The sequence below is a fragment of the Myotis nattereri genome (assembly GCF_964212035.1).
Source record: "Myotis nattereri genome assembly, chromosome: 1".
Classification (NCBI taxonomy): domain Eukaryota; kingdom Metazoa; phylum Chordata; class Mammalia; order Chiroptera; family Vespertilionidae; genus Myotis; species Myotis nattereri.
The window spans coordinates 94,804,299-94,819,910 of NC_138075.1; the positions used below are offsets into that span (position 1 = coordinate 94,804,299).

A 15,612-nucleotide genomic window follows, 5' to 3' on the forward strand; every position below is an offset into this window, starting at 1 on the left:
GAACAAACCCCCCACCCTCCCAGGTGCCCGCCCCAACTAAACGGGGGGGGGGGGGGGGAGGGCAGCTGTGAAGACAACGAGGAAAGGCCTCAGCCCATTTTTTCAATGGCCCCATGGGAGACAATAAGCCCTGGGCGACCTCTGAGGAAACCATTAATCCACAGTCCTCGGCCAATGAGGAAGCAGAGGAGGGACTTGTACTTTGGCTACTCCGTGTGTGCCTGTACAGCCAGAGGCCCGCTCTCCAGCTTGAATTTAAAGTCTCGCTTTCGCCATACTTCTGTCTCCAAATCCATTATTTGAATTCCGACAGGTGAGCGTTGCTCACACTGCGGGGGAAGAAGTGCGGGAAGGGAAATAGGTGGGAGTGCTCTAGGGAGAAAGCTTGCGCTGGATCCTTTTTATCTTCCTAAGGCAGGAGAAATCCTAGGGAGGTGTCTGGGGAAGGTCTTAACAGAATATTCATTAGTGTTTCAGACATGTCTTTCAATATGTTGATTTATCAGAATGTAAAGGGGCCAGGGTTGTTTTCTGATTAGTTTTATTTTTAAAGAACATTATTAAAGAGGGGCTGGGGCTGAGGCTGGTCTGCCCTGGGACAGTCTGAAATGTGTAAACCATTTGCTGCTAAGTGTTCTTGTGATTTATTAGCTGACTCTAAACTGCTCAAATTGTTTAATTATTTTGTCTCAGTTTCCCTTATTCCTCTCGTCAAGGAATTTCCCTAGCTTCTTACTATCCTGCCTCATAATCCAATGATCTGTTCTAATACTTATGTCTCTGTACTAGAAGGAAACAAAATACTTGTGTGTGGGGGATTCTCTCCTAGAGCAAACTCTAGCTAGCCAGACTCCTCTGAGCCCTTTCTCCACTAGGCCTTACGTTAGCCTATAAAGACTTGAACACTAACATTTTCTAACAGCTCCATCCCTAGGGTCACCCTGCCCACCCTTAAAATATCTGCCTGGGAACGCTCAGAATTTACCTTTTGTTCCAGGCAACACCTGAAGGTAGGGTCTCTGTCTCCCAGCCTTAGTCGGAGGGTAGGTGCCTAACTTCCATCAGTTTGTTAACAAACCCAGATGTGTTTCATGTGAACCAAATCCTCCTTCCTGCTTTTTGTAATTTTCAACTTTCCTAACCCTATGAGCACCCACTCACCTCCTCCCTGTTTTCTCATTCCCCTAAACTGCCCAGTCGCCTCTAAAAATTAAAGTGAGTTTAAGCAGGACTGTTTTTCCTACTGCAGTATAATATTACTGATTAAAATCTCTCCTGACCACTTTAATAATCAGCCTCTCTCTCTCTCTCTCTCTCTCTCTCTCTCTCTCTCTCTCTCTCTCTCTCTCACACACACACACACACACACACACACACACACACACACACACATATGGTTTGCATGGGTCGGCTCCACTTGAGGTCATCCGGGACAGCTCCAGATTATCAGAAGGCTCTCTCACTTGCAAGTTTGACATTTGGTGCTGGCTGTCGGCTGGCCTCAGGTGAAGCTATCAGCTCCAACATCCCATGGGCCTTCTCCACATGGCCTGGGCTTTCTCACAACATGGCAGCTGGCTGCCAAGTCATGTCTTTGGAAGTGACACAGCGTCACTTTCAGTGCACTGTATTGACACAGGCAGGCACAGAGGCCTGCTCAGTTCAAGAGGGAAGGGAAATAGGCTCCAGCTCTACTGGGAGTGTGGCAAGGTTCTAAAAGAGCATATGGGACACAAATACTGCTCTGACCACTTTTGGAAAATGAAATCTGCCACAGTCTTCATCTCATGTCCTATGACTTCATTCTTACCTCGTTCTACTTTGTATTAGTCATTTTCATAATTGTCTAATCTCCACTACACCATAAACTTCTAGATGGCAGGAGGGTCTACCTAATTTTTGGTATCATCTACAGTAACCTGCGAATGGTTGACTTAAATACAGTTTTGGCACTAATTCCATGAATATAACTTCCGTTCAGTAGGCTGCACTAAATTGAAAGTCTAATTGACAGAAGGAAAAGAGTAGCCCACACCTCTCCTTACTGTCTATTTCTGGGACAACTCCATGTTTCAAGTAAGCCTGGGAATAAGCTTTGACACTCTAAATAACTTTATTAGTTGCCCTTCCAACATTCTTGTCTTTCTACTACTACATGCTACTCATGACTTTTTCTGTATAATCACAGATGCCACCTAATCTACATCTATTAGGAATATCACCCTTCCTTGACCCCCCTACATCCAACAAAAACATTTCTCTCTCTACAAGTAAAATGCTTTGTCTTCTCAAATAGATTGTTAGTCCATTGAGGACAGAGGGGGACCCATTTATTTTCCACTCCCATGTGTTTTTAATGTCCAAGCATTAAGAATTATGCCATATATGCAATAAGTGTCCAATAAACTATTCACTGAAGAAATACTATTTACTTACTATGAAAGAGAAAAGTATGTAATTTAATACTTTTATTCAATTATGGATGGTTTTCCATATGAGTCAGAGAAGACACAGGGAAACAACATGAAAGCAATATACTTTTATTAAAAATTTTAAAAAATTAACTGATTTTATAATTGGCAGTGGGGGAATAAAAGTCTGCTTTAGATTGTGCTTTTTCAGATTTAAATACAAACATGACAATGAATTGCTACATCCATAGAGTAATTTAGGAGTTGTTTGTGTAATAATGTGCTATAAATATTGAGGAATTAAACATTTTATCCAAATTTCTCGAAAGTATAATAGTTTTAGCCTGAACCCTACGAGAAGCTGAAGATGAAAACCAAATATCCTGGTACATCAAAGAAAAATGTAGGTAAAGCTTTTGGAGCCTCAAGACTTGAATGTCTTTACTCTTAAATCTGTGACTTCCTATGTAAATCCCTAATTTCTTTAAACCATATTTCCTCAATTTTGTGAAAGGGATATTGTGTCTATTGTCAGTCAAGAAGTTTTTAAAAATAATAAAACTTTAAAAGTAACACAGTAGAACTAAAACAGGCTCTGTTTTAAAATATAGCATGCTTCCTTATAGTATATGTATGGAAAACATAGAAAAACGTAACCAAATGGTCTTATAAGGAATAAAATTTTATTTTACAAAGAATAATGTGTCATTCTATTCAGTGAATACCCAATTTGAGCTGTATCTTCATTGACTATGAAATTTAGGATTGATAGATATAAATGGGATACAAAAATCATATTATCAAAATTTAAAAAGGAATAAAGTAAAATATTTTATTTTACCTTAGTATGTTTTTAATCTCATATTTTATCATGGGAATATTTGATTTGGAATTTTTCACATGGTCTCTTCCTGTAAGGAATTCAAAATGCTGGCCCATGTTGCTGTAGTGATTAAGAGTGAGGATGAGGTACACAGCTCATGGCTCAAGTTGGAGAAGATGTAATAAGATACCATAAGCAGACTTTTGAGCTATGAAGTTAGAAATTTGAAGAGATCTACACTAAACTAAGAAAAAAATCTAGTTTTCCCTCTCATTTTTGTCTTACACTTTTAAATTTTTTTAAGCTAAGAAACCAAGAGATCTGAAAATGACACTGTGCTTTTATTTTTTACTAGTTTGATATGCAATACTGTTAACCGTTCTCATTAAATAGACCTCTGTAATCTTAGTGATTTACATGAGTGGCACCAAGTTACATGATTTATAAGGCTTGACACAAAAAGGAAGCATTATGGTGTATAGGAATAAAAGGGATCTGAATCTACAGAAATGTTGTCAATGCACTAATGCATACATTTAAGGTATGAACCACAAATCTGCTGCTGTGACCAGAACAACTTATACATTGATTTTGAAAAATGTTACTAGTTGCCAGTACTAGTTCCAGTGCCCCAGAACTTCCACCATCATTTCTGAGAAAAAGTATCACAAGAATGGTCAATGGTAGAGCCTCTGCAGCACCAAGCCAAGTAAAGCTGCACAGATTGCTGCTGTTTAGTTATGCTTCCAGTACCTTTTAATTTCAGAATAAGGGAGGGGGTTGGTGATCCCTAGAAATTCCCAGGCACCTGGCATTGGAAAGTTCCTGCTGTCAAAATTAAAGTGCGCCTTAAACACCCTAAATAAACATTAAACTGCAGCAGGGACTTTAAAAGGCAAGGCTTATTAATCAGGGGCTCAAATCCTCTTATCAGACATCCGAAGTCAGTTGAAATATCACTGCAAGAACAATTTAGGGAAGAAAGATACTATGGCAAGGCAGGCCACAAATCAATTTCATTGTACCTAAAACTTCACTTGCCCCACCAGTGTGGCTCAGTTGGTTGAGCATCATCCCATGCACCAAGAGGTTGCTAGTTCAATTCCCAGTCAGGGTACATGCCTGGTTGTGCAGGAGGCAGCTGATCAATGTTTCTCTCTCCCTCTTGCCTTCCTGTCTCTCTAAAAAATAATCAATAAAAACATTTTAAAAAAATTAAAAAAATAAAACTCCTTCACTTAGTAACACTATGCTGAAAGATCACGCCCAGAGATTTGTATTTAATATATTTAAGGACAATGGGTAAAACAATTTTGAAATCAGAAATAATATAGTATTGCTACAGTGTCTAGTGAAACATTTTTCAGAGTGGCTGGAAGATTACACCAAAAACGACATAAATGAAAATATTGGACTTTGAATAAAGAAGGGGGAAATTAATGAAAGTGACATGCACCAAATAATCGAGAGGTAATCCATATGTAGATATAAAGTCAGGCTAAAGAACTTCCCTGGACATATACAGTTAATGAGAAAGAGTAGAATCTGAAAAATCTTGATTATGACCTAGCTCTGTAACTCTCAGATCTAACTAAATTGTAACATGATCGAATTTGTAAGGATAAAAGTTACTTCTCTGATTTATATATTGATTCCATTGCTATTCCACGTATTCCAGATTAAACTGTCCTAAACAGTCCCAACATCTTAGAGGAACGCAGACATTTCATGTTACCTAATGGAAAAAGGAGAGTAGAGGAAGCAGGGCTTTCTTTTTATGGCAATTTTCTTAACAGGAAGTTGTATTTCTTCAAAGTACATCATCAAGCAAAGGTCTTGGTGAGGATATCTTCATGCTGCTGCAGGTGAACGGTGCCAATTCCTACAGCAGGTGTTGGCAAAGGTGGTCGGCTCACAAGGCGGAGCTGTCATTGGAGCAGAAAAGAAATAAAATGACACTGTGACCCAATCAGAACTCTGCTTAGTTCACCCAAGCAGGTGCCTGTATTTCTCTTAGCTTGTTTAACATAAATCACCTTTTTGGGGAAAAAATGACTTACATAGAATATATTGTCACAACTAAAAAGTAACTAAATTCCAGGCATAATAAGGGAATATAAATTCTCAAATTTATTCTATTCTTCAGTAACATTAGTTGGTTTTACTAGTAACTGTAGAGTTTCCTAAATTAGCACTATTTACATTTGAAAATGATTTGGGCCTAGCCAATTAGTATCAAATGAGTGAACAGAGTTCTAATTTAAGCAGAATAGAAAGATAAAACAGAAGCACAATTGCTCTTCTCATTGTTTTCCCCTTCCTACAGCATAATTAAGAAGAATTTGGCCGGTAAGGGATCTCTGCTTGTGGATGGGTCTGGAACAAGCATCATTGGGTATCGCTACTCTCACACTGTAAAATAAGCCTGCTCATCACTCGGCTCCCCCATGGCTTGGATGTTGACCTTTAGGACAAGAATGCTGAATAGGCTAGTGGGAAAGCAGCCAACAGGTAAGAGCTTTTACTTCCTACATATAGTCACTTTTTGTTTTTACATGATACTAGTATGTGCACATAGATTGACAAACACTCAGCATTTTATTTGAAAGAATAGCCTAAAACTAGACTTTACCAGTATATTTTAGTTCATATTTAAAGGAATTGAATTGATAGCAGGGGATAAAACCATTTGTTGGCACTCCAGGAAAAGCAAGCCACAAGAACACTGTGAAAGGCAGAGACAGTACCTTGCAGCCCAGCTGCTTTTCAAACCTTGGAGAAACAAAACACCATGGACCCATGTTCTCAGGCTCCTCCTGACTCCAAATAAAATCTATAAAAGAAGAAAATCCATCTCAGTACCTCAAGTAAACATACACAACATAAGCATACATACATACACACACACACTATATGTATATATACACACACATTTTTCCAACATGGCATAGTGCCTTTTTTTTTTTTTTTTGACAAATACATAGTAATGTATCCACCAGCACAACCATGATACTGAACAATTCTATCAACCAAAAAATTCCCTCATCTTGTCCCTTTGTACTCAAGTCCTTCTCCTACCCCCAGTCTCTGGCAACCACTGATGTTTTCTCTATCCCAACAGTTTTGCCTTTTCCAGAATGTCATTTAAATAAAATCATACAGTACGGGTCTGGCTTCCTTGAATTAGCAAAATCCATTTGTGATTTTGCTGATAGCAATAGTTCATTCTCTTTTACTGTTGAGTAGTATGACCTTGAGTATGGATGTACCACAGATTGTTTAGTCACTCATGGTGGAAGGACATTTTGTTTGTTTCCAGTTTAAGGCAATTATGAATAAAGCTGTTATAAACATTCACATGCAGAAATTTCTGGGGACATGTTTTCCATTCTGTTTGGTAAGTAAACCCCTAAGAGTGGGACTGTCGGGGGTGGGGGGTATGGTAACTCTATGTGTGATTGCATAAGAAACTGACGAACTGTGTACCACAATGGCAGAACCAATTTGCATTCCCACCAGCAGTGAATAAGGGTTACAGTTGCTCCTCATCCTCATCATCACTTGATATTGTCAGTTTGTTGTTTTGTTTTCATTTTAGCCATTCAAACAGGTACGTAGCCATATCTCATTTTAACTTAATTTGCATTTCCATTATCACTAATTATGTTGACCATCTTTTCATATAGTTATTTGCCATCTAGTTCTTTGGTAAAGTGCCTGCTCTTTAAAAATTGAATTACATATTTTCTTACTGTTGAGTTTTAAGAGTTCTTTAAACCCTGGATAGTCCTTTTCCAGATATCTATCTGCAAATATTTTCTCCCAGTTTGTGGCTTGTCCTTTTATTTTCTTTGCAGAAGTTTTTCATTTTGATAAAGTCCAATTTTTCTTTTATGGAACATGTTTTTGGTGTTACAGCTAAGAACTTTTTGCCCAACTTAAGGTCACAAAGATTTTCTTCTAGAAGTTTTGCAACTTCATATTTTACATATAGGTCTATAATCAACTTTGATTTAATTTCTGTGTAAGGTGCATAAGATATCCAATTATTCCAACTCCATTTGTTGAAAGACTTATCTTTTATAATTATAGTTGATTTGTTGTGAATGATAGTGATTCCCTCCAAACTCTCAAGAAATTAGATGCCTTAGATGAGAGAAGGGGAGACTGTAAGAAACACCACAAAAGGCATGAAGACACTGGCTCTAGAAGTATTATTTTCATATTTCTAGATTCCATGAGATCCAATCTATATACATAAAAGCCTAAGCAACCGTCCGACTGTCCGACCTGTAGCTATGACATGCAATGACCACCTGGGGGCAGACACTCCAACTGATAGCTATGACGCACACTGACCACCAGGGGGCAGACGCTCAACGCAGGAGCTGCCGGGCTGCAGTGAGGGCAGCTGCAGTTCTTGGGTGATGCACCCGGAACTAGAAAGAAGGGAGCCTGATTCCGGGTGCATCACTGGGGAACCACCCTCTCGTAATCTGCAACTTCTCAGGGGATGTTGGAGAGCCGGTTTCAGCCCGATCCCGGCAGGCCAGGGCGAGGGACCCCACCAGTTTTCTAGTAACTCTCATTTGAGATAGTTCAAAGAAAACATTCACATGCAGATATTTCAAATCAAAGAACCCTTTACCTTTAACATGTTTGTATTTGCTCATCTCCAGTTGTAATGAGTCCAATGGGAATGGGCAGAGTTCCTCTATTCGGATAATGGCAAATGCATGTTTCTCGGCCCCCAAAGATTCTCTTTGCTTCAGTAGGGCATAGAAGTGTTTGCCAGAGCAGAACACTAGACTCTTAACACTGTTTGGTAGAAAAGGGACAGTCGGATGAGAGAGAAATACCTCAAAATAAGAATTGTATCAGAAGAAAGGAGAGACCACATAGATTTAAAGCCTTCACTAGTAAAGCAGTGGGGCTCTGTAGTTGGGCTCAGACATATGCAATGCCCTGGCAAGCCTTCTTTAGCAACATATGCCTCCAAAGTTCACTCTTCCATGCATATTTTAACTCCTACCTCGCTCACTTAAAGGACATATTAAGAAGGAGGAGATTTGGGTTTCTTTGCGTTCCTTAACATGAGCTAGTTCTCCCACCAATTAAAACTCTGAAAACAGAAATACACATCAAATTACTTTTTTGGATCCACAGATGAATCACCAATGACCGGTTTGAATGTTGTTCCTGGTGCCATTTCCTGAAGAGTCGACACAGCTGCCTAAGGAGTAGGGGAAAAGCCATAAATCTATCAAACAATTAAAGGAGCAGAAGATGCTTTTACTTATAAGGGATCTTTGCCAAGAAATAGTATCAAAATTCTCAAATAGGAACATAAGTAAACATATGTACTAATAAATACAATAGCTTTACAGAAATATTTAATTTTAAATACTTCAGAATAAATTCTTTTCCTGAGGTTAGGTAAGATTGCCTTTTGTCTGGTGCCACAATAAAATTTTAAGAACCAAAGTTTCAGTTTGATCATACAACTTTATTATTAATAGAAAGTCTGCTTTAATTTTTTTGGAATTAGAAGCAACATTTTATAGATTTATATTGTGAACCAAAACAGCGAAGCTAAGGCAATTATTTCTCTCTTTAAGTTTCTTATTATAAGTTTTAAGTGAAACCTATTAGAACAAGTAGGAACAAGAAGTGAATATTTCTGTGATTAAAATTTTTTTTTATTAATGAGCTGAATTTAAATAAATGCTTGTTGCAAAGAACTTAAGAGTACAAAACTGATGAAGCCAAGGTTAGAGATTTGATCCCTTTTGCTATCATTTAGTTTCCCTACAGTCTAGTCCCAAACGGGTAGATGGCATTTTGCTAGGCCATTGTGGGGAGCCACACTGATGCTGGGATATTGTGATATAACTTAAAAAATTAATATTAACTATTCAGCTAGTCTTATTATTAATTAATGTGATCTTTCTCCATTCTGAACCAGATCCTTTCATCAGTCCTCCTAGGAAGGACTGGACACAAAAGAAGCTGGGATTCAGAGCTGGCTGGGAAACTGGAGTGGGATTTAGGTACCACTTGACAAAAAACTCCCTATAGCCCTGAGGCATGTTTATCACGTGGCAAGTCATCTCTGAATAAACCATGGAAAGAAAGGGTTGACTTATATTCCGACAGATCATGCGTACCAATAATCAAAATTTCAGGAGGAAATCGGAATTCAATAACAGTTGTACTCATTTTCAATTAATAAAAGAACTTACATGTTTAATGAAGATATTTGACTACTTAATGAGTAGTTTTTCACTTTAAAATCTATAGGATAGCTGTTGATATTTTTTAAGGCTCCCAAATAAGGCCTCTATTATAGGATAACTTACATATTAGACTTGGGGCAAGGAGTAAAATATTAGGGCCAGAATATGAACTCTTGTTCTCAGTTTCAAATAGCAAAAGAGATTCTCAATAAAATTTCTAGTAGTTCACTTAATACTTGGTACTATACATACATTATATTTAATATTATTACATTTGATATTGACTCCCAGAGTCAGAACTAGAGTAAGACAGGTGAGGTGCCTGGAGTGCACAATTTAAGGGGGTGTTTAGTTCGCTCTAGGATCACACAAGTGCTGACCATGAGAGTATCTCCTTACTTCTCTCCAAATGCTAGGCACTGCTTACAAATGCAACCTGTGAAAGCAAGTCACATGCAACTTTCCTCAATACCCCTCAATTCCAAATCTGCACTCTCAAACCTTTGTGCAAAACACAAGATTGTCCTGAACAGCCAAATCATTAATAACTTATTTCACCTCAGCTGTAGCATCTAAATAAATGCAAGTTTTTTAAATGTTCATTCTAATTAAGATTCTCATGTAAAATTGAAAAAAAATATAGCAGACAGGATAAATATATGCTTATTAGTATTTATTACCTTGAATTCTGCCATTTGAAAACTAGCATATTTGTTATTTAAAAATATATTGTGCACTTAACACTTAGTTCTGGTAAACCAAGAGAAAATGTACATCTTTAAAAATGTATACTTTTAAAGCAATATACAATAAGCTATACTGTTATGATGTTGTGCTTATTGAAACAGGCCTCTACATGTGATAAATCATTTAACAGGAAAAATCTAAACAAAAGTCAATGAATAACACCACTTGCTTTCATGAAAATGCTCTAAATTCCCAAGTTGCTACTATCAACAAGTAGTGTTTAGACCATTTGGACTTTTAAACTTTTGCTATAAAATTGTTTTCTCTCAGACCAGGATACCAGTATGATAATATCTGCTATCCTGTCCTGCATTACAATGAAACTGAGAGCTACTTATATTACCAGTTATTCTTGAAAGGGGAAAGAGAGAGGGAGAGAGAGAGAGAGAGAGAGAGAGAGAGAGAGAGAGAGAGAGAGAGATGTTTAGTTTTAGAAAAGCAAAGCCAACTAAAACTAAATAGATGTTTCTGTAATTTAGAACTATAATTAGATACAAAAGCAGACAAAAAACAATAAAATGACGAGAGAAGAAAGGCTTCCAACCAGCGTTTCCCACTTACAGGGAACCTGAGTAACATCTTTGGAGAAGCAACAATGAGGGGTTTTCTGAAGTTCCGGACCATCTGTCTTCTGAGCAAATGGAAATACTGAGCAGGAGTCGTGGGGTTTACCACAAACATGTTCACGGTGTCCCCGTCCACCCCCTCCTCTGCGCTGTCACACATCTGGGACAGAAATGAAAGAAAGGAGAATGTTCAGATCATCTCCTACAATCATAACATCTGCTCTCCAAAGGGACCACAGGGCTCTCAAGGGTGAGAAAAAAATATTTCCCTCCATTACAGATAATACCAGAAAATAAATTTACAGCCTAAGAAGAATTAACCAAAGGAGAGGTCTGATGCTTCCCCCATTTTCCTAAGTCTGCATATTTTAACACAGTTGTTTCCAAACACAGCTGATTTCAAGGAGCATCTGGAGGGAACCTTTTAAAAAATACAAATTCTGATTACTGTGGAGTTAAGATGGTGTCAGAATCCCACTCTTCTAATGAAATAAACACAAGAGTTTGATTTGTTTGTGGGGTTTTTTTTTTGGGGGGGGGGTTGTTTTGTTTTTTTTAGAATGATTTGCTTAACATTTTTTAATTTATTTATTTCAATATTTTTATTTATTTCAGAGAGGAAGGAAGAGGGAAAGAGAGATAGAAACATCATTGAGAGAGAATCGTTGATTGGCTGCCTCCTGCACTCCCCCTACTGGGGATCAAGCCCACAACCTGGGCATGTGCCCTTGACAGAAATCGAACCTGCGACTGACAATCTATCCACTGAGCAAAACCACCCAGGGCTGTTTGTTTGTTTTAAAGACAAAACAAAATCAAAAGCAGCTAACAAGGTCGAAAAGTGACAATGAACTAAATCTCAGAAGACCCTGGTGGAACAAAAAGCAAAGACATGGCTCCTAACCCCACTCCAGAAACAATGGGGAGAAAAGAAAGCGGCAAAACCCTGACAATTATTACTAGTACCCTCCGATTTGGAGAGAGAGTGTGCATGGGCAACCCTGGTGGGAAAATAAAGGCAAAACTTAGAGCAGAAGCCACTACAGAGCTCAGTGGAGGCGACAAGGCTGCCAGGCTTGCCACTTCCAGGGCATTAAATCTGTTTCATTCAGATACTATGTCTGACAGTTTAAGGCACATTCATTAAATACCTGCAGGAGGAAATTCTAGTTCAAAGCCCCTTAGAATCATGAAAACATTCCTGGGAATCAAAAAGGCACGGGACATACCTGCAAGAAACGCTCTATGCGACAGGAGGAGTGGTCGGGTCCAGCCCCGTCATACCCGTGGGGCAGGAGAATCACAATGCCGCTCTGGAGGAGCCACTTGGCCTCTCCTGGAAAACAGTAGGAGGGAGTGAGACCTTTGTGAGGCAGAAATGAAAGGTCTGATCTGATCTGGGTAGCGGAACAAATCTTAGTTAGCTGCCTGACCCCCTAGAACCATTTTCATTACATGTACTGTCTAGCATTGTTACGCCATAGTTGGGAGAAAAAATATCCCTCCTACCAGCTGAAACCCTGGAATGGCACATCCTGGGATTCATTTAGCAAGTGGAACACACAAACTCAACAGTAAACATCCGGCTCCCAGAACAGCATGGCCATGCTGAATGCACTCAGGCACAACTCTTACCAAGACTGAACAGCTCCTACTTTTCCCTCACAGAACCCCCGACAACACAGGTCACTGTCCTCAAGACATAGGCACGTTAGAACAGTCTCTGGACATGTCAAAGGCCAGTTTCCTTAAGGCACATTTCTTTTTAATTGTTGTTTTTTAAATTACATTTCCTGGGATGACATTGCTTGGCATGTTTCTTATAACTACACAGATACAGAGTAACACAACAAAGGGAAGGACCTATAGTGCACACTCATAATCCAAGAGTACTTACCCCCCAAAACGGGGTAAGCATGTGGGGGAAACTCATACTTGTACTTTATATACTTTGAATTTTTACAGTAAGCAGGTCCTTCTTTTATAAATGATTATTAAAAATAATCAAGACACACAACTTCCAACGTTCAGATACTTGAGTGTCTCTGGATTGAGGGAAGCAGATTTTCAAGACTGACGTTCACTCCGATCACAAATCCTCAACTATGTGACCATTCCCTGCTTGTGATTCATGTCATAGCTAATCAACAAACCCCTAAGTAGATCTGAAAGTCAAACTACTTAGGACCTGGTAGGTACACGTCCTGCTTGCTATAGCCAAACACATTCCCCCACAGATGGGAAGGTGCTCCCTGCATAACAACTGAGTAGTACTCAGCTTATTTAACTCTGATAGCTGTCATGGCCCAGTGAATGACAGGGCAACACCCAACTCTCCCCAGGATTTGTGGTACAAGGAGTCTCAAAAGCAGCTACAGTCCCTTTTCATTCATTTGTCCCCATAAGGCTAGCATCATGCATCTACTATATACTCATATGCCAAAACCAACCTCCAGAGATGAACGTGTCAAAGATGATCTGGGCACCATTGAAGAAATCGCCAAACTGAGCCTCCCAGAGGGGCAGTAACTTAGGGCTCTCAATGCTCATCCCATATTCAAATCCCAGGACAGCCTCTTCTGACAATGGGCTGTTACTGACCTGATGCAAAGGGAGAGAATAGAGACACTGTCATGCAGAGAAATGGGAACATGAGTCAGTAAAGGTAAATGATTCACATTTATGCAAACCTCTTAAGAGAGAAGAAGGGCAGAGACAGAAGCTTTATTTTTAATAGTTTCTACAGGCCTCTGAGAAAAAGCCCTCTATGAGTGATGCATATGGGAAAGTTGGAACAAAAAGAGAAACATATGAAAGGTGTTAGAATATGGGCATTGAAGATTTTCTTTAAGGATTAGCAAAATTAATTTATCAGACGACCCACCTTTGGAGCTGAGAGTAAAACTGTGTCATATAAACTTTGTTTAAAAAAATGTCACAGCACAGCCAGTGTGTCTCAGTGGGTTAGAGGGTCATCCCATGCACCAGAAGGTCTTGGGTTTGATTCCTGGTCAGGGTTGCAAGTTCGATCCTGGCCCCAGTCAGGGTGTGTGCAGGAGGCAGTTTCTCTCTCACATCGGTGTTTCTCTCCTCCTATCTTCCTTCCTCTCTCTAAAAATCAATAAACTATTCTAAAAAAAAGGATGAGACGTGGAAGCTACACTGACATGCTCCCAGGACCAAACTGGAATTACAACTAAAATACAGAAAAACCATCCTGAATGATCAACTGAAGACTTGCTGGAGAGAACCCTGATAACAAAGGACAGGAACTGAAGACCACATAGAGACTTCAAAAGGGCTTGCCAGGCTCCCACAGACAGCAGCTGAAGTTCCGGAGGGATATCTCAGCTGTCGGGGGTTCCCACTGAGAACTCTGGAGCCCAAACTCCAAGGTGGGCTCCCCAACCCAGATCATTGAACTGAGAAAGGTGCTCACACAACATCTGTCTGTGAAAAGCAGCAGGGTTTCTGTCTGCCAAGGAGAGATGGCTGGAAATTCAGTCACCCACTTAAAGGGCCAACACACAAAATTTTGTGTGCAGCCACTCACCTTGGGATCTGACCCAGGGAGGACAGAGTGGACTGGAGCTGCGTGGGCAGAAGCCAGGGTTAGGGGCTGTGGGGTTAGAGCTCGGGAGACAGCCACCCCAGTTTCCTGTGCTGAGTCATTCCCTCATACTGCAGGGGATGCCTTTCTCCTGCAGACCTTCACCATACAGGCAGCTTTTGCCTGGGGGAGAAGCAATTGCCCCATCCTATTGGAAAATCCCTTACTGCACCCTTTGGAATTTCTGAGGCCCATTAAAAGACGGAGAATAACAATCAGCCTGCAGCCAGAAGCAATTGCCCCACTCTGTTGGAAAACCTCTTGCCTTACCCTGTGGTCAATAACCTGAGACTAATCAAGACTGAATAACAATCAGAGTATAAACAGAGGCAGGTCTCTGGAGGCTCTGAGTGTTTCCTGATCCAATCCAGGGCCCAGGGCTAGGAAAATCAGGCCTTGGTGCACAAATCTTAGTCCTTTCCCAAGGCATTCATCCCCAGCAGAGGGAGCCACAAGCAGTGGATTGGTGATGGCTTCAAAAAGGGTACTCAGGGCCAGTCAGAAACAGCATCTGACACTATCCTGCACTAGAGATTGTGAGTTGCAGCAGATCTACCTAGTACACAGACACAATCTCAAACAGGCAGCCAAAATGTGGAGACAAAAAAACAAACCCCAAATGAAAAAACAAGAGAATTCTCCAGAAGAGCTAAATGAAATGGGGATAAGAAATTTATCAGACATAGAACACAGAATAATAAAGGTAAAGATGCTCAACAGCATGAGAAAAGATATAGTAACTATGAAGAATGACATAGCACTAATAAATAACACACTAGAAGAACACACAGAAGGTTAGGGGAGGCCAAGGATCAGATGAGTGAATTAAAAGACAGGGTTGAAAAAAATCTTTCAATCAGAGAACCAAAAAGAAAAAAAATTAAAAAACAGGACAGCATAAGAAAGCTGTGGGACAACATGAAATGTGGCAATATTCACAAAAGTAGGAGTGCCAGAAGGGGAAGAAAGTGAGCCATGGATAGAAAAAGTGGTTAAAGAAATAATGGCAGAAAACTTACAAAATGGAGAAAAGAAAAAAGTCACACAGGTTCAGGAGGCACAGAGAGTCCCAAGCAAGAAGAACCCAAATAGGCCCACTCCCAGACACATTATAATTAAAATGCCAAAAATTAAAGACAAAGAGAGAATCTTAAAAGCAGCAAGAGAAAAGCAATTTTTTACCTACAAAAGGAGCTCCCATAAGGCTGTCGGCTGATTT

The 15,612-nt window shown here is 39.7% G+C and overlaps 1 protein-coding gene across 1 annotated transcript in view; it reads right to left on the bottom strand.

Moving 5' to 3' along the window:
* Positions 1–4,503: 4,503 nt before the first annotated feature.
* The window catches only part of DHTKD1 (dehydrogenase E1 and transketolase domain containing 1), a gene marked incomplete at its 5' end in the record, with an annotated part of 57,963 nt that continues 46,854 nt past the window's right edge, over positions 4,504–15,612 (bottom strand). The window contains 7 exons of the mRNA XM_081087343.1: positions 4,504–5,159; positions 5,982–6,067; positions 7,883–8,052; positions 8,385–8,467; positions 10,779–10,943; positions 12,013–12,119; positions 13,234–13,384. Of these exons, the coding sequence (XP_080943469.1) occupies positions 5,058–5,159; positions 5,982–6,067; positions 7,883–8,052; positions 8,385–8,467; positions 10,779–10,943; positions 12,013–12,119; positions 13,234–13,384 (864 nt within the window). The 3' untranslated portion in view covers positions 4,504–5,057. The remainder of the gene's footprint in view (positions 5,160–5,981; positions 6,068–7,882; positions 8,053–8,384; positions 8,468–10,778; positions 10,944–12,012; positions 12,120–13,233; positions 13,385–15,612) is intronic.